Source organism: Delphinus delphis, chromosome 1, assembly GCF_949987515.2.
Source record: "Delphinus delphis chromosome 1, mDelDel1.2, whole genome shotgun sequence".
NCBI lineage: Eukaryota > Metazoa > Chordata > Mammalia > Artiodactyla > Delphinidae > Delphinus > Delphinus delphis.
Window position 1 is genome coordinate 154,686,002 of NC_082683.1, and position 18,811 is coordinate 154,704,812.

The following is an 18,811-nucleotide window of genomic DNA, read 5'->3' on the forward strand; positions in this document are numbered from 1 at the left end:
TCCTCTTGTTTCTGGTGTCTGTCTCCTGGTAGGTGAGGTTGGTCCAGGGGCTTGTGCAGGCTCCTGGTGGGAGGGACTGGTGCCTGCCGTCTCTTGGGTGGAGCTGGGTCTTGTCCCTCTGATGGGCAGGGCCATGTCAAAGGGTGTGTTTTGAGGTGGCTGTGAGCTCAGTATCACTTTAGGCAGCCTGTCTTCTGATGGGTGGGCCTGTGTTCCTATCTTGGTGGTTGTCTGGACTGAGGCATTCCAGCTCTGGAGCCTGCAGTTTGTTGGGTGGGGCTGGGTCTTGGTGGAGAAGTGTGGACCTCCAGGAGATCTCACTCTGATCAATATTCCCTGGGACTTCTGCTACCAGTGTCCTTGTGCTCACAGTGAGCAACAGTCGACCTTCACCTTCCCAGGAGACACTTTAAGACCCCTAGGTAAGTGTAGCCCAGGTTCCTATGGCACTATTGCTTTGTGCCAGATCCCAGTGCACATGAGACCTTATGTGTGCCCTCCAAGAGTGGAGTCTCTGTTTCTCCTGCCCTGTGGAGCTCATGCACTCAAGCCCTGATGGCCTTCAAGGCTAAATGCTCTGGGGGTTCTTCTGCCCAATGCCAGACCCTCAGACTGTCTTGGAGGGCTATTTTATGTGGGAATTTCCCTGTGTAGCCTGTTTGGGTTTAATAGGTTTTGGTGTGAGCGTTGTTTTTACCATAGATGTCTGCCACCTCTTTCCTCAGTGTATGCTGGCCATTATCTCCTTTATAGGAGGTGTGACTGATGTTGTGGTAAACAGAGCCAGCACTGGATATTGAGCAGGGCCTCCCCTTTGCTCTGTGGTTGTTGCTGCCCTGTCAGAGGTAGGATCTGTTCCTTATTTGTTGGAGTAGGCCCCCAGATCTGTTTCTTAGCTGTGTATCTGATCTGCGGTATGAGGTAGGTGGGATTGGAGCACCCCCACTGGGAGGGAAGCCACTGAGTATTCCTTCTCTGGACCTGTTCACCTGTGGCTGTGCTCTGTTGCGTCACCTTTCACCCGTTGTGTGAGCTCTCAGATTACACTGTTGTTGGCACTGCTCTAGGTCCCACCTTAACTGTGGGTATGCTGGCAATTGACTCTGGTGTCTCTCAGATGTTGTTTTCACCAGGCCACCAGCATAGATCCACCTAAGTCAGGTCCCAGGACTGCAGTAATCATGGATCTGGACCTGCTGTGCATGCTATGGGGCAGCTTCAACTCTAGCCTGGCCCAACCCCCATGTGTATGTGCTCACAAAGTCTATAGCTGCTAAAGCTAAGCCTGTCTTGGCTGCAGGAGCACTTGTCGTCTGTTTAGGTGTTCTGTAGGTGCTAAGTTTACAAGGCCGGTTGAACAGGTGCCAATTTGCAGTTTGTGCAGCTGTGAGGAAAGATTCCAAACTTTCTTCCTTAGTTGCATGGTCCCTGGGGCTAGGCTGTGTTTTCAGTCCCACCTCCACGTGTGGGCCACCCACAGGGGTTTGCTCCTGAGGCTTCCCTGGAGCACAGGAGTCTACCCCAGTGAGGAGGGGGTGCAGAGGCACCATGGTGGCTGGGGTCGTTGGAGCCCTGGCAGTGACAGGTGTGTGGTGGAGCCAGTGGCCACTGGCATGAGAGAGTTGTCCTCAGCAGGAGCCCTTCCTAGCACCCAGTTGTGGGTGTGAGAGAGAGGCCCCAGCAGGGGCCCTTCCTAGCGTCAGGTCACAGGCGCGAGAGAGCCACCTTGGTGGGGGCCCCTCCTAGTGGCCAGGGAGGCAGGGGCCAGTGCATGGGGAGAAAGGATGTAATGGCAGCTCTGCCCCTTGCGTGTCACTAATGGCGCTTCACTTCCATGGCAGTCGGGTTTCTTCCACACTCTCCGGTTGCGGATTTCCTCACTCCTATCCCCTCAGGCTGTCTCCTCGAAACCAAGAGCAGTCCTCTCCCTGGGCTTGCTCCCCAAACCCCTCGTTCCAGCACCCAGCCCCCGTCTGCACTGGGGACACACATCTCAGGCTGGGGCACGGACTGTCTGTGTAGGTCTCATTCTGTCCTGCCACAGACCTGGTGCTGCACTGTCTTGCAAGAGCCCCCAAAGCTCCCCTTCTGTCCCATCTGATCTCGCCGCCGGTGAGGGGTCTCCCCGGTTGCAGGAACCTCTCCTTTCCTTCTGCTGCCCTCCAAAGGGCTGCCGTTCCCGTCCCACTTCCTCTCCTCTTTTTCCCTTCTTTCTCTCATCCTACCCAGTTATGCGGGGATCTTTCTTCTCCGTTTAGGTGTCTGAGGTCCTCTGCTAGTGTTCAGCCAGTGCTCTATGAGACTTGTTCCATTTGCAGATGTATTCTTTTTTTTTTTTTTTGTGGTACGCGGGCCTCTCACTGTTGTGGCCTCTCCCGTTGCGGAGCACAGGCTCCGGACGCGCAGGCTCAGCGGCCATGGCTCACGGGCCCAGCTGTTCCGGGGCACGTGGGATCTTCCCGGACCGGGGCACGAACCCGTGTTCCCTGCATCGGCAGGCGGACTCTCAACCACTGCGCCATCAGGGAAGCCCTGTAGATGTATTCTTGATGCATCTGTGGGGAGTGATGAACTCCATGTCCTCCTACTCCTCCGCCATCTTGCCCCCCCCCCCAGGCACATTTGAAGTAGTGAACACCTTTACACAAAGCTTTTTAAAACTTGAGTCTAGGGTTTCCCTGGTGGCGCAGTGGTTGAGAGTCCGCCTACCAATGCAGGCAAAGCGGGTTCGTGTCCCGGTCTGGGAAGATCCCACATGCCACGGAGCGGCTGGGCCCGTGATACATGGCCAATGAGCCTACTCGTCCAGAGCCTGTGCTCCACAACGGGAGAGGCCACAGCAGTGAGAGGCCCGCGTACCGCAAAAAAAAACCCCAAAAAACCAAAAAAAAAAAAAAAAACCCTTGAGTCTAAGGATTCAACAGGTTAGAAATTAGAGGCTTTTCTTTTGTTTTCCAGAAGGTGGTGCTATAGCACAAGTTTTTGGTTTCTCTTGCTTGAGCTACTTCTAGTTATATTTGAGAGCCAGCACTTTCCACGCACTGCCTTTGCCAGAGTTGATGCTCAGTGCCCTCATTGTCGTTGCTGTGCTCCAGGGTCATTTGTGCCTTGCTGCGGCTGTTGTCTCTGGCATCACTGCCTGGGGTACCAGGATGGTGGGCGCTTATGTCGCATCTGGAATTTCCTGAGCCACAGGCTCCATCACCATAGGGAGGAATGGAAGGTTGGGGGGTGCCTGCCATGTCCAGTGTTGTCAGGTTCATGGGCTGCACTGGTGTGGTCAGGGAGCGCGGTACCAGATTCTCGGGTGCCTCCTCGGCTGGAGGGATGGGAGCACAGGTTTTGCTTCCACTGCTGCCAAGTTATCTGTGACTGTGGGCACTGCTGTGGCTGGGAGGCCAGAGTTGTGTGTGCAGCCTCCCCTGCTGCTACCAGGTTTTCTGGGGCTGTAGGCTCAGCTGCTGCAATCGGAGGGCCCCAATTGCAGGCACCACCTCTGCTATTCCTCCAGTTCCACCTCCTCTATGTGTTCCAGTTTAGCCACCTTTAGATGTACAGATATGTGGAATTCTCCAGTGTCCCAGTGTGTTGGGCAGAGGAATCTTTGTTGAGTTGCTAATGTTTTACTGGTTGTAGATTGAAGAGGAAGAGATAAAGAGAGCATCTCACCCAGTCATGATGTTGATGTCACTCTGCTTCTCTAATTTTTTTTTTTTTCGGTACGCGGGCCTCTCACTGCCGCGGCCTCTGCCGTTGTGGAGCACAGGCTCCAGACGCGCAGGCTCAGCGGGCATGGTTCACGGGCCCAGCCGCTCCGCGGCATGTGGGATCTTCCCGGACCGGATCACGAACCGGGTCCACTGCATTGGCAGGCGGACTCCCAACCACTGCGCCACCAGGGAAGCCCTGCTTCTCTAATTTTTATTGTTCAGATAATCGTTTAAAAATTTTGCTTTTTAATGTACTCACATACTCATACATGTGTTTTTAGTATTTTGGAGAAAAATCTATTTTTAAACTTAACTTTTGAGTAGCATTATTTATAGGCCCACCAATACGATAAAAATTTTTTGGTCAATAAATTTTTAAAAAATTATACGATTTAAATTAGCTTAGCACCTCCTTTTGTTCTGGAACACAAAGTGTTCCAGTTTGGATGATAAATTATATGGCTGAAGAGTCTTCTTGAAGGAAAAAATGGCTAATCCAATTTTACCTTTTAAAATCTGTTTAACACTTAGTAATTTTGTCCATTCTCTTCAGGGAAGGAAACCGAGAAAGCTAATTGAGGCAGGGATTGCGCTTGGTACTTTGTAAGTATGAAATATGTTATCAATAACTCCATTTTAGGGATAAGGAAATGGGTTTATAGACATAAAGTGGTGGCCAGGAACATGACTAGTAAGCAGCTGAGGTGAAATTGAACTCCACTGGATTTACCAGCTTCCCCCTTCTCCTGCCTTAGCATCTAGACTGAACCACTCTAATTTAACCTCCATGGCCACATCTATTTCATTCAGTGGTTACCTCTCATTTTCCTTTTGCCTTTTCCTTGGCCATTCTCTTTTACAGCTTCAAATTTCACCTTTGTTTAAATGTCTTGATATGACAATTAGCCCCAAGTTACTGATGACAATGTGTAGCTTTCATCAAAAACTCTTCATTCTAAACCCCTTTCTCACCTGAGGCAAGATGATGCACACTTGACCACAAGTTTTGTTTTTTAAAGATTTTTTTTTATGTGGACCATTTTTAAAGTCTTTATTGAATTTGTTACAATATTGCTTCTGTTTTGTTTTTTTGGCTGTGAGCCATGTGGGATCTTTGCTCCCTGACCAGGGATCAAACTTGCACCCCCTGCATTGGAAGGTGAAGTCTTAGCCACTGGACTGCCAGGGAAGTCCCAGACCACAAGTTCCTAGAGAGTATTGTCTTTTAGAGTATGGTGTTTTATATGGGAAACATATTTCATTATCTCCCACCCGTTAATCCTAGGGACAGAGGTCTTCTCAATCCCAGATTCCATAGGCTTATGAATGAATATGTTTGATGCTAATACAGCAAATAGATTTTAATGGTACTCAGCATCTTGGCCTGTGGCTGGGTAGCCATAGGTACGTCTTTTGTGGAAAGCCCTGAAGAGCAGGGTAAAGTGTCAGCAGGTTATCTGCAGGGTAATCTGAAGATACCAAGACAATGTCCTCATCTGCCTGGCTTCACACAGTTGTTCTGTGATCTTGATGCTCTGCTTCTTGACATCACAGATGGCAGACAATGATCAGCAGCTTCTTTCATCTCACCCAGCTTGCAGATGGAAGCAGCTCTAGGTTAGTTGCTCAACAAGTCAGTTGCTAAATGGCCAATTTAATGAATTTGCTTAAAAAAAAACTAAAATTAAAAAAAAACTAAAATTAAAAAAACTAAAACTAAAAAAAATTCGTTTTAGCTTACCAGTTTTAATCTTGTCTTTTTAAAAAAACATTAAATTTGTCTCTCCAAGATTTCTTGCTGCTGTAGTTATAGACCAATAGGACAGTTGAAGAGATATAACAGCCATATTCAAGCATATGATCTTTAAAATATACTTGAGTATGAAATATTCTCATAAATTTTTGTGAATATATACTTTTGCTGTCAACCAAATGAAACAGTTAAATGAGTAAATTTAGCCCGTGGCTTTCTATGAACTTCCCTGCTGCGTCTGTGTGGCAAGTTTGGTGTAGTTCTAGACTGATCTGTTCATAAGTCCCATGACTTTCCTCCTCTGAAATGTGTTTGCTCAAGTAAGCCCCTTGGCATTCTACATGTTTGCTAAGGATCAATGGATTGTTTTCGTCTCCATCTTAAAACATATTTACCTGGCGTTTTTGCAAGTACTTGACAGCCCCTCACCCCCATTATGTTTATCCAGCACAAATCCTTGGATACCCTGCTGGGTGTAGGTCATTCGAAGCCATGAGCACTGTGATCATTTAATGTTTCATTAACACTTTTCTGTTCATGCTCACATCTAAGATACCTCATGGTTTCAATTAATAAAGTCTCTGCAATGCCAGGATATAAATACACACAAGCAAGCAGTGAAGCCTAACTAAACAGTGAGCATTTCCAGAGATAGTAGCTTTGGGGTTTAAGTTTCTGTCTCACCACTATTGATATGTGGGGGTGGACAATTCTTTGTTGTTGGGGGTTGTCCTGTGCATTATAGGATGTTCAGCATCATCTCTTTCACCCACTAGATGCCAGCAGCACTCCTTCCTCAGTGCTACCAAAAATGTCTCTGGACATTGCCAAACGTCCCATGAGACAACACTGTCCTCAGTGTACAAATACTGAAGTTGATTTTCAGTACAACCCTCTCACAGGGAATCCTAAAATGCTTATGTAGGATTTCACCATAAAGCACAGTGTTTTACTTCACTAACATCACACAAAGATGACTGTCAGCTCAAAGGATTCAATGATGGCTCATAATATGCTAGGATATAGCAGATAGCTGTACAAAGACTGTTTGAGGCTACAAACCTGATCTGCTATTATCTTTATTACATAAGTGGTTATGTTTCTAGTTCAGCCCTCCAATGACAGCTTGTTTAGATTGAGGATGCCTGCTCAGGCAAAACATCATTCAGGTCCACAACTATAGAACAGTTGCCAGTTTGGTTAATGAGTTCCAGGCACAATGTGATTTTGTTTTATGATTTTTTCCAATAATTTTTTTTAAACAAAATAGGCTACAGGAAATCAAACTGCACAAGCATCACATCATCACCATGTGAAAAACACTGCCAAAAACAATACTGCATGGGTTAAAAGTAGATCCTATGGGCTCCATTAAAAGGTTTGAAATCCCTTTTACAGTAAAAAAATACCCACTCAGGCTTAAGAGATTACTTGTAAGAATATAATTTCATTTTTCATCACAATACTTCTACAACTTTTAAAAATTGAGGTACAATTGACATAGAACATTATATTAGAATTTTAATTTTTTTTTTAAAATGCTATATATGCTATCTTCTAAATACCACAGCGGAGTTGGTGTTAATGAGCCTAATTTTCCAAGAATAAGTATCAGGAGTAAGTATTCCTTTTTTTGTTTGTTTTAAACACACTTGATAGAGCACTACTTACAGATGAGATGCTTTAGCCAGTGGGAATCACTCTCTTCATAATCTTGTTATTTATTATACATGTGGGAGGGGAAAAAAGAACAAATTGTTCCAACTCCCTACATAATTAAGGTTGGGTCTATTTTAAACAAAGCCTTCAGTTCCAGGTTTAAATCAACTTAACCTGGATCTCCCTAGAACTGCTAATTCAAAATTCCCTGAGGTTGTGTCAAATGAACTCCTGCTGAAAAATCCTGGCACTGAGAGGTGCACAGAGAGATGATGGGCAAGACTCACTCCCATGACACCCTCCCTTTCTTTCCAAGCTTCCTGCTTGCACCCCTTATCCTTTTTAATCCATGTCCTATAATTCTTAACTCAGTCTTTCCAGTCTTCCTAGGATAATTTAAATAAGATCAGGAGGGGTGTGTGTCTGTGTAATTAGCACATAGGATATATATGTTTTAATTTTGTTAATCTATCCTATTTCCTTATCTATGTGTACATATATATATTCCATATATATGCATGCATGTGTGCATGACGCGTACACACATACAAACACTCACAACCCCACTTAGGAGGGCAAATGTTTGGTCAGCTTATGCCCCCAAATCACAGGAAAATAAAAGATGTCTGAAGACTTAACTTGGGAATGAGCTAACAAGTACTTTTTTACTACAGGGGAATTTTTTAAAAACAAAAACCACCCCAAAAAATTACAACTCTTTAAAAGCTGATATGGCTCTTATAAAACATTTGAAATGGTAAACACCCATACACAAAACTCACAGATTCAACTATATAATACGAGTCAATTAACATAAAAGAAAAATAAGTCTGTTTTCCTTTTGATTTTATACAATTTAATTATTTTATCTTACACTTTTAAAATTCATTTTGGACCTAGCACGTCCTGGCGTTTTATACACTGACCAAACTGCTCTGCTAGAGACAGTCAAGTTCAATAGCAGTTTCCTTTCACATTTATCCATTTTTGTTTAAGAAATATAAGGAGTCTGTTTCACTTTTTATTTTATATGACAATCATTTTTATTATGAATTTATTAAATCACTTTGGACCCAGCATGTCCTTAGGTTTTACCCACTCATCAAACTGCTCTGCTGTGAGATAGCCAAGTTCAATAGCAGTTGCCCTTAAGGTCGATCCAGTTTTGTGTGCGGTCTTAGCAATCTTGGCTGCTTTGTCATACCCTAAAGAAAAAATTAAAAGGCGATGTAGGAGTTAATAGTGAAACTTGGATTTCTAAAGCAAAAGGTAATTGTTATTATTTACTTAATGCTACTGGTCTCTTAAGTAAACATTTCTTAATCTTAAAAATATTTAGCAGTGGATTATCTTGATAGTTGTCGTTTCTTATATGGACTAAAACTTTTACTTTTCTGAAGTAATACATACTTCCCTTTCTACAAGATTTGTCCCTAAATTAAAATTGCCCACTAACCCAGATATTTTCATAAGGAGGAAAATATATACACATAGATGCATCTCTCTCTCGATATATATGTATACACATACACAAACGCGCGCGCGCACACACACACACACACACACATAATGGCACCAAGAGATAAAAGTATACATCTGACTAGTATAAATGTGCTGTTTCAGTAGCATGCTTAACCAGAAAAATTATCTTTCTAACAAAGCATTAACAAGCTCAATGCTGCAGCACTACAGAAAAGACAGGACTGCACAACCAGGAACTATATGGTAAAGGGCTCTAAGAGGGAAAAGAGAGGAGAGTCCTCTCACAATGAGGGAAGAGCTGGCAGGGCTCTGAGAGATGAGCTGCTTCCAACATCTCTCTCTGGTTCAGCACTCCATGCCCTGGCCTCCTTCCAGACATTACAAGGGTACAAGTTGGGAAGTCTTAGTATAAATATATACTTGTGCAAGAGATCACAGGTCTACTGTTTACTTCAAAGTTACTTGCTTTTAAAATTAATAAAGATAGGGGCAGGGCAATTCTGCAAGTTATCTCGGTTTAATGTTAACAACAACAAAAAAAGGCGGCAAAAACCAGAAGAAGGGAAAAAACAAAAATGAAACCAGTGAAAGAGAAAAAAAAAACAACAAAAAAAACCAACCCAGGATTAGAGGACTATGACCAGAGAGAAGAAGCCTGCTGAAGCAATATGATTATTGACCAAGCAACACGTTATGTGTCATGTGCAATTATCAACCACCTACAAGATGTTATGTGTAATATGCAATTAATCTACCTATAAACATATTAAGGACATAGTTAATAATAAAATTAATTTGTGAATGCTAAGCATGTTGAAAAGGGCATTTACTGGTCAGACTAACTTTGTGAGAAAGAATTCTCATGTCAAACCTTTGGGGTTAATATTAGACATTCTGTACTTTTATGTTAATAATGACATTAAAGTCTATGCATTATGCTAACCCTTTCAGTTCTCTTCTTCAAGCCCCACAAAACATGATTACCAATCAGCTTGTTATATATGAGCACAAACAGAACCCATGATGTGGAGTTGTAAGGCTCATGCTTTGTCAACCAGTAAGGTGTGGTTTGCCCACTTATCCTTGTATGGCCTTTACCTCACATTAAATTGTCTAAGAAAGACATCAATCATTCTGCTTTAGGAGTATCTCTAAATGCTTTTGTAACAAATTCTGAAGTATATATGTGATGAAACATTTCTCACATAAGCCTTTGGGTTCCTCTGTATATCTCTCCAGTTGAATGCTGATGTACAATTATTTCAAAAGAACCCAGTATTACTGTCAATCTTAATACTATTCCAAAGAGCAGATAGCATATTGGGCTCAGAGCTACCTGAAGCAGTTATATGAGCTCTAACTTTATAAGACTGAAATTACAGCTTGACATGAAGCCAAGAATATAAAATCAGCCTTCAAAGTTCAGGATTATTGAAGTAAGACTGTTTTAAAACAGTAATCATATCACACCAAATGACTGCATCATAACTTGTTCTGATGTAGAAAATCAAAGAATATGTTAATAACCTCAGCTCAGCAGTAAGGAGAAGGTGGGAAAAGGCTTTTAACACATTATAACAATGCAACGAATGCCTCAAAATCCATGACAAAACAGTGTATTTAATGGGGATCATTAGTCAGTCTATAATCCAAGCTAACATTTTTGAATCTACATAATGAAATATTTATAAATCTGGAAAAGGCTTGCAACATAAAAGCCATGGTTTTAGACAAAATATTTGTATTTCCCCCCTTTCCCTATAAGCTATGCATACATAACCCTTTTTCTTTTAATTTAATCCATTTCTGAGTTGAATAAAACAACAAAAACAAAGTATAGTACAGCATCTAGAGAAGGTAGAAAAACGAATTCATTCAGTGTTGTTAATCAGCCAGTGCCACCTAGTGACATTAAAAACTGAGAGGACACTTAGTATCTGAATTTAGTGTCCCACAGGATCTGAATTCCATTAAGATTAAAATAAGTTTAAAGTCTACTTCTGAACTTAGCACATTTCAAATAAAATGAAGCATAAGCAATCAAGATTTTGAAAGAAATATGATACCATAAAGGTTATATATATATATATAGCGTCTTTCAACACAATGTGAAATGTCTTAAGAGATTGTCCAAAAGACATCTGTTGTTCACAAACATTGATCCAGTAGTCTCTTAAAAATTTTTCAGCCTTTAACTGTATTCAAAATGACACTATTATTCTTTAAACACATACCTATATGAGGATTAAGAGCTGTCACCAACATTAGCGACTCATTCATTAGCTTGTTGATCCTTTCTGTGTTGGCCTGGATTCCCACCACACAGTTTTCTGTGAAGGAAACTGATGCATCCCCCAACAGTCTGGCTGAGTGCAACACATTTTTAATCTAAGAGAGAGAGACAAACTTATTAAGCCTAACTTTTTTCTTTGTCCAATAACACATTATTTGCAATTCATAAATGAGTATGTAATACAATTAACATACAGCACTCCTACAACCTGTAAGGCATCATACCCAAGAAAACAAATATGAAAGAAATTATAAACGTCTGAGGGCACCAAAGTGCCCTTTTAAGAGGTATAAAGGCATAAATACAAATAAATAAAACACAAGATAGCCTGTGGTGTTATAAAATACAGGTATGAAATGTTAAAGAGCATAGAGAGAGAAGTAAATTCCAGTTGTAGGAGTTGATAAAGTTTTATTTGATGGAGAGCACTTAAATAGCCAGAGATGGAAAAAGAATCTTCTGTGCAGAAGGAAGAGAAACAAAGATGCAGAGGTTAGAAAGTTCAGCGTGAGGAGATTGGTTCAATATGGCAGAGTAGAAGGACGTATTCTCACTCTCTCTTGCAAGAACACCAGAATCACAACTAACTGCTGAATAGTCATCGACAGGAAGACACTGGAACTCACCAAAAAAGATACCCCACATCCAAGGACAAAGGAGAAGCCACAATGAGACAGTAGGAGGGGTGCAATCACAATAAAATCAAATCCCATAGCTGCTGGGTGGGTGACTCACAAACTAGACAACACTTATACCACAGAAGTCCACCCACTGGAGTGAAGGTTCTGAGCCCCACATCAGGCTTCCCAACCTGGGGGTCTGGCAACAGGAGGAGGAGTTCCTAGAGAATCAGACTTTGAAGGCTGGTGGGATTTGATTGTAGGACTTCGACAGGACTGGGGTAAACAGAGACTCTACTCTTGGAGGGCACACACAAAGTAGTGTGCTCATTGGGACTCAGGGGAAGGAGCAGTGACCCCATAGGAGACTGAACCAGACCTACCTGCTAGTGTTGGAGGGTCCCCTGCAGAGGCAGGGGATGGCCGTGTGTCACCGTGAGGACAAGGACACTGGTGGCAGAAAGTCTGGGAAGTACTCCTTGGAGTGAGCCCTCCCAAAGTCTAACATTAGCCCCACCAAAGAGCCTGGGTAGGCTCAAGTGTTGGGTCACCTCAGGCCAAACAACCAACAAGGAGGGAACCCAGCCCCACCCATCAGCAGGCAAGTGGAATAAAGTTTTACTGAGCTCTGCCCACCAGAGCAACAGCCAGCTCTATCCACCACCAGTCCCTCTTATCAGGAAACTTGCACAAGCCTCTTAGACAGCCTCATCCACCAGAAGGCAGACAGCAGAAGCAAGAAGAACTACAATCCTGCAGCCTGTAGAACAAATACCACATTCACAGAAAGATACACAAGATGAAAAGGCAGAGGGCTATGTACCAGATGAAGGAACAAGATAAAACCCCAGAAAAACAACTAAATGAAATGGAGATAGGCAACCTTCCAGAAAAAGAATTCAGAATAATGATAGTGAAGATGATCCAGGACCTTGGAAAAAGAATGGAGGCAAAGATCAAGAAGATGCAAGAAATGTTTAACAAGGATCTAGAAAAGTTAAAGAACAAACAAACAGAGATGAACAACACAATAACTGAAATGAAAAATATACTAGAAGGAATCAATAGCAGAATAACTGAGGCAGAAGAACGGATAAGTAACCTGGAAGACAGAATGGTGGAATTCACTGCTGAGGAACAGAATAAAGAAAAAAGAATGAAAAGAAATGAAGACAGCCTAAGAGACCTCTGGGACAACATTAAACGCAACAACATTTGCATTATAGGGGTCCCAGAAGTAGAAGAGAGAGAGAAAGGACCAGATAAAATATTTGAAGAGATTATAGTCGAAAACTTCCCTAACATGGGAAAGGAAATAGCCACCCAAGTCCAGGAACTGCGGAGAGTCCCATACAGGATAAACCCAAGGAGAAACACGCTGAGACACATAGTAATCAAATTGGCAAAAATTAAAGACCAAGAAAAATTATTGAGAGCAACAAGGGAAAAATGACAAGTAACATAAAACGGAACTCCCATAAAGTTAACAGCTGATTTCTCAGCAAAAACTCTACAAGCCAGAAGGGAGTTTCATGATATACCTAAAGTGATGAAAGGGAAAAACCTACAACCAAAATTACTCTACCCAGCAAGGATCTCATTCAGATTCGATAGAGAAATCAAAAGCTTTACAGCAAGCAAAAGCTAAGAGAATTCAGCACCACCAAACCAGCTCTACAACAAATGCTAAAGGAACTTCTCTAAGTGGGAAACACAAGAGAAGAAAAGGACCTACAAAACAAACCCAAAACAATTAAGAAAATGGTCATAGGAACATACATATCGATAATTACCTTAAACGTGAATGGATTAAATGCTCCACCAAAAGACACAGGCTTGCTGAATGGATACAAAAACAAGACCCATATATATGCTGTCTACAAGAGACCCACTTCAGACCTAGGGGCACATTCAGACTGAAAGTGAGGGGATGGAAAAAGATATTCCATGCAAATGGAAATCAAAATAAAGCTGGAGTAGCAATACTCATATCAGATAAAATAGACTTCTAAATAAAGAATGTTACAAGAGACAAGGAAGGACACTACATAATGATCAAGGGATCAATCCAAGAAGAAGATATAACAATTACAAATATATATGCACCCAACATAGGAGCACCCCAATACATAAGGCAACTGCTGAAAGCTCTAAAAGAGGAAATCGACAGTAACACAATAATAGTGGAGGACTTTAACACCTCACTTACACCAATGGACAGATCATCCAAACAGAAAATTCATAAGGAAACACAAGCTTTAAATGACACAACAGACCAGATACATTTAATTCATATTTATAGGACATTCTATCCAGAAACAGCAGATTACAATTTCTTCACAAGTGTGCACGGAACATTCTCCAGGATAGATCACATCTTGGGGCACAAATCCAGCCTCAGTAAAGTTAAGAAAATTGAAATCATATCAAGCATCTTTTCTGGCCCCAATGCTATGAGATTAGAAATCAATTACAGGGAAAAAAACATAAAAAGCACAAACACATGGAGGCTAAACAATACATTACTAAACAACCAAGAGATCACTGAAGAAATCAAAGAGGAAATAAAAAAATACCTAGAGACAAATGACAATGAAAACACGATGATCCAAAACGTATGGGATGCAGCAAAAGCAGATCTAAGAGGGAAGTTTATAGCTATACAAGCCGACCTCAAGAAACAAGAAACATCTCAAACAATCTAATGTTACACTTAAAGGAACTAGAGAAATAAGAACAATCAAACCCAAAGTTAGCAGAAGGAAGAAATCATAAAGATTATATCAGAAATAAATGAAATAGAAACAAAGAAAACAATAGCAAGGATCAATAAAACTAAAAGCTGGTTCCTTGAGAAGATAAACAAAATTGATAAACCATTAGCAAGACTCGTCAAGAGGGAGAGGACTCAAATCAATAAAATCAGAAATGAAAAAGGAGAAATCACAACTGACACTGCAGAAATACAAAGGATTATAAGAGATTACTACAAACAACTATATGCCAATAAAATGGTCAACCTGGAAGAAATGGACAAATTGTTAGAAAGGTATAACCTTACAAGACTGAACCAGGAAGAAATAGAAAATATGAACAGACCAATCACAAGTAATGAAATTGAAACTGTGATTAAAAATCTTCCAACAAACAAAAGTCCAGGACCACATGGCTTCACACGTGAATTCTATCAAACATTTAGAGAAGAGCTAACACCCATCCTTCTCAAAGTCTTCCAAAAAATTGTAGAGGAAGGAAAACTCCCAAACTCATTCTATGAGGCCACCATCACCCTGATACCAGAACCAGACAAAGATACTACAAAATAAGAAAATACCAGACCAATATCACTGATGAATATAGATGCAAAATTCCTCAACAAAATACAAGCAAACAGAATCCAACAACACATTAAAAGGATCATACACCATGATCAAGTGGGATTTATCCCAGGGATGCAAGGATTCTTCAAAATATGCAAATCAATCAATGTGATACACCGTATTAACAAATTGAAGGAGAAAAACCATATGATCATCTCAATAGATGCAGAAAAAGCTTTTGACAAAATTCAACACCCATTTATGATAAAAACTCTACAGAAAGTGGGCGTAGAGGGAACTTTCCTCAACATAATAAAGGCCATATATGACAAACCCACAGCAAACATCATTCTCAATGGTGAAAAACTGAAAGCATTTCCTCTAACAACTCTGTTGTTGGAACTCCTAGCCATGGCAATCAGAGAAGAAAAAGAAATAAAAGGAATACAAATTGGAAAAGAAGTAAAACTGTCACTGTTTGCAGTTCACATGATACTACACATAGAGAATCCTAAAGATACCACCAGAAAACTACCAGAGCTAATCAATGAATTTGGTAAAGTTGCAGGATACAAAACTAATGCACAGAAATCTCTTGCATTCCTATACACTAATGACGAAAAATCTGAAAGAGAAATTAAGGAAACACTCCCATTTACCATTGCAACAAAAAGAATAAAATACCTAGGAATAAACCGACCTAGGGACACAAAAGACCTGTATGCAGAAAACTGTAAGACACTGTTGAAAGAAATTAAAGTTGATACCAACAGATGGAGAGATATACCATGTTCTTGGATTGGAAGAATCAATATTGTGAAAATGAGTATACTACCCAAAGCAATCTACAGATTCAATGCAATCCCTATCAAATTACCAATGGCATTTTTTACAGAACTAGAACAAAAAATCTTAAAATTTGTATGGAGACACAAAAGACCCCGAAAAGCCAAAGCAGTCCTGAGGGAATAAAAAGGAGCTGGAGGAATCAGACTCCCTGACTTCAAACTATACTACAAAGCTACAGTAATCAAGACAATATGGTACTGGCACAAAAACAGAAATATAGATCAATGGAACAGGATAGAAAGCCCAGAGATAAACCCACGCACCTATGGTCAACTAATCTATGACAAAGGAGGCAAGGATACAATGGAGAAAAGACAGTCTGTTCAATAAGTGGTGCTGGGAAAACTGGACAGCTACATGTAAAAGAATGAAATTAGAACACTCCGTAACACGATACACAAAAATAAACTCAAAATGGATTACAGACCTAAATGTAAGACCGGACACTATAAAACTCTTAGAGGAAAACATAGGAAGAACACTCTTTGACGTAAATCACAGCAAGATCTTTTTTGATCCACCTCCTAGAGTAATGGAAATAAAAACAAAAATAAGCAAATGGGACCTAATGAAACTTAAAAGCTTTTGCAAAGCAAAGGAAACTACAAACAAGACAAAGAGACAACCCTCAGAATGGGAAAAAAAAATTTGCGAATGAATCAACAGACAAAGGATTAATCTCCAAAATATATAAACAGCTCATGCAGCTCAATATTAAAAAAACAACCCAATCAAAAAACAGGCAGAAGACCTAAATAGACATTTCTCCAGAGTACATACAGATGGCCAAGAAGCACATTAAAAGCTGCTCAACATCACTAATTATTACAGAAATGCAAGTCAAACTACAATGAGGTATCACCTCACACTGGTCAGGATGGGCATTATCAAAAAGTCTACAAACAATAAATACTGGAGAGGGTGTGGAGAAAACACAACCCTCTTGCACTGTTGGTGGGAATGTTAATTGATACAGCCACTATGGAGAACAGTACGCAGGGTCCTTAAAAAACTAAAAATAGAATTACCATGTGACCCAGCAATCCCACTACTGGGCATATACCCTGAGAAAACCATAATTCAAAAAGACACATGCACCCCAATGTTCATTGCTGCGCTATTTACAATAGCCAGGTCATGGAAGCAACCTAAATGCCCATCAACAGACGAACGGATAAAGAAGAGGTGGTACGTATATACAACGGAATATCACTCACCCATAAAAAGGAACGAAATTGGGTTATTTGTAGAGATGTGGATGAATCTAGAGACTGTCTTACAGAGTGAAGTAAGTCAGAAAGAGAAAAACAAATATATATTAATGCATATATGTGGAATCTAGAAAAATGGTACAGATGAACCTGTTTGCAGGGCAGAAATAGAGACACAGGTCAGATGTAGAGACCAAACGTATGGACACTGAGGGGGGAAAGCAGCAGTAGGTGGTGGTGGTGGTGTGATGAATTGGGAGATTGGGATTGACATGTATACACTGATGTGTATAAGATGGATGACTAATAAGAACCTGCTGTAGAAAAAAATAAAATAAAATTCAAAAAGAAAAAAAGTTCAGCGTGAGCTTGAGGCAATCAGTGAAATCAGGGCTTCTCAGTTCTTAATGATCACATTTTTTATGCTTAACAAAACAAATATTCCATAATCCCTTGAAAATAACCTTTCACACAGTATTTTAAAACAGTATAAAGTCAATTAGTTTGTTTTAGCAGTTTTTTTTCTTTTTGATAACATTTCCAATATATATTAAGATATATATCCACATCCTAATCTCTGTGGTCTAAAATCCCAGGGTCTGAAAACCAGACTCCCAACAATGGACTCTAGTAGAAGACACAGAAATTCAAGGTTTAATTTGATACTAATGACTTTATTATATGGCAAATGTTGATTATCTTGACTTATTTTCTATTAAAAACAAAACAGACCTTTGTTTAAAAAAATTTGGCAAGACACTTATTGTTATGCACATATATTTGCCAGGCAGCTGGTGTTAACTGTTTGGAATTTGACCTGAAAGCAAATGCTTATCGGTCTGGGGCTTCCCTGGTGGTGCAGTGGTTAAGAATCCGCCTGCCAACGCAGGGGACACGGGTTCAAGCCCTGGTCCGGGAAGATCTCACATGCCGTGGAGCAACTAAGCCCATGCACCACAACTACTGAGCCTGCAAGCCACAACTACTAAGCCCACGTGCCACAATTACTGAAGCCCGTGCACCTAGAGCCTGCACCCTGCAATGAAGAGCAGCCCCTGCTCACCACAACTAGAGAAAGCCCATGCAGAGCAACAAAGACCCAATGCAGCCAAAAATAAATAAATTAATTTAAAAAAAAAAGTTTATCAGTCTGAGTTGTGCTTTGGTCTCTCTTCTTTCTATTTTCCACCAGAATGTACATTCCATAAGGGCAAAACAAAAAATCTGTCTTGTTCATTGTTCTATCACTAGCAATGAGTACAGTGCCTGACACAGACCTGTACTCAATAAATATTTGATGAATACACTGAATGAATACACTTAATATTTGTTATTTGCATATTCTTATCAAATTAAAATCAGACTTTACACCAGACACAAACAGGAAATAAGCCTCTAATATATACTCAGATATAACACTTCACACAAATAAAGGATTGTAAATGATAATAGCTCCATTATTTGGAGTTGGGGAAACTGGATAAAAGATGATGCCATTTTGTTCTGTCTTCATAAAGATGAAGGAAAAAGAATAGATTGAGTGGACACAATGTTTTCAAGGTATGTGGAAGAGTAAAACCAATGGAAGAAAGCCTTGAGAAAGGGAAGAGAACTGGAGAGAAAGTGCTGAAGAAACCAAGGACATAGAGTGTTTCAAGGAGCAACAAGTCAAGGTCAGATGTTAGTTGAGAGCCGTGGCATGTCTGCTGGACTCAAGAGGTCACAAGTGCTACAAGAACAATTCAAACATAAGTGCAGGGGTGGAAGCCAGACTGCAGTGCAAATGAGAGTGAGAGTGGGTATTTCTTTAAAAAGGCTGAATTCAGAGAGAGGAAGAAAGCAGCAGCATGAGAAGGAGACAGGCTGGAAGGAGAGTTTCTTTTTTTTTTTTTAACTGAGGAGACTGGAACTTAT

At 40.9% G+C, this 18,811-nt stretch overlaps 1 protein-coding gene across 1 annotated transcript in view; it reads right to left on the minus strand.

Annotated features, from left to right (window-relative positions):
• Positions 1-6,890: 6,890 nt before the first annotated feature.
• FH (fumarate hydratase) overlaps positions 6,891-18,811 on the minus strand; it is a 42,908-nt gene continuing 30,987 nt past the window's right edge. The window contains exons 9-10 of the mRNA XM_059996730.1: positions 10,839-10,992; positions 6,891-8,327 (exon numbers count right to left, since the gene is read on the minus strand). Of these exons, the coding sequence (XP_059852713.1) occupies positions 8,185-8,327; positions 10,839-10,992 (297 nt within the window). The 3' untranslated portion in view covers positions 6,891-8,184. The remainder of the gene's footprint in view (positions 8,328-10,838; positions 10,993-18,811) is intronic.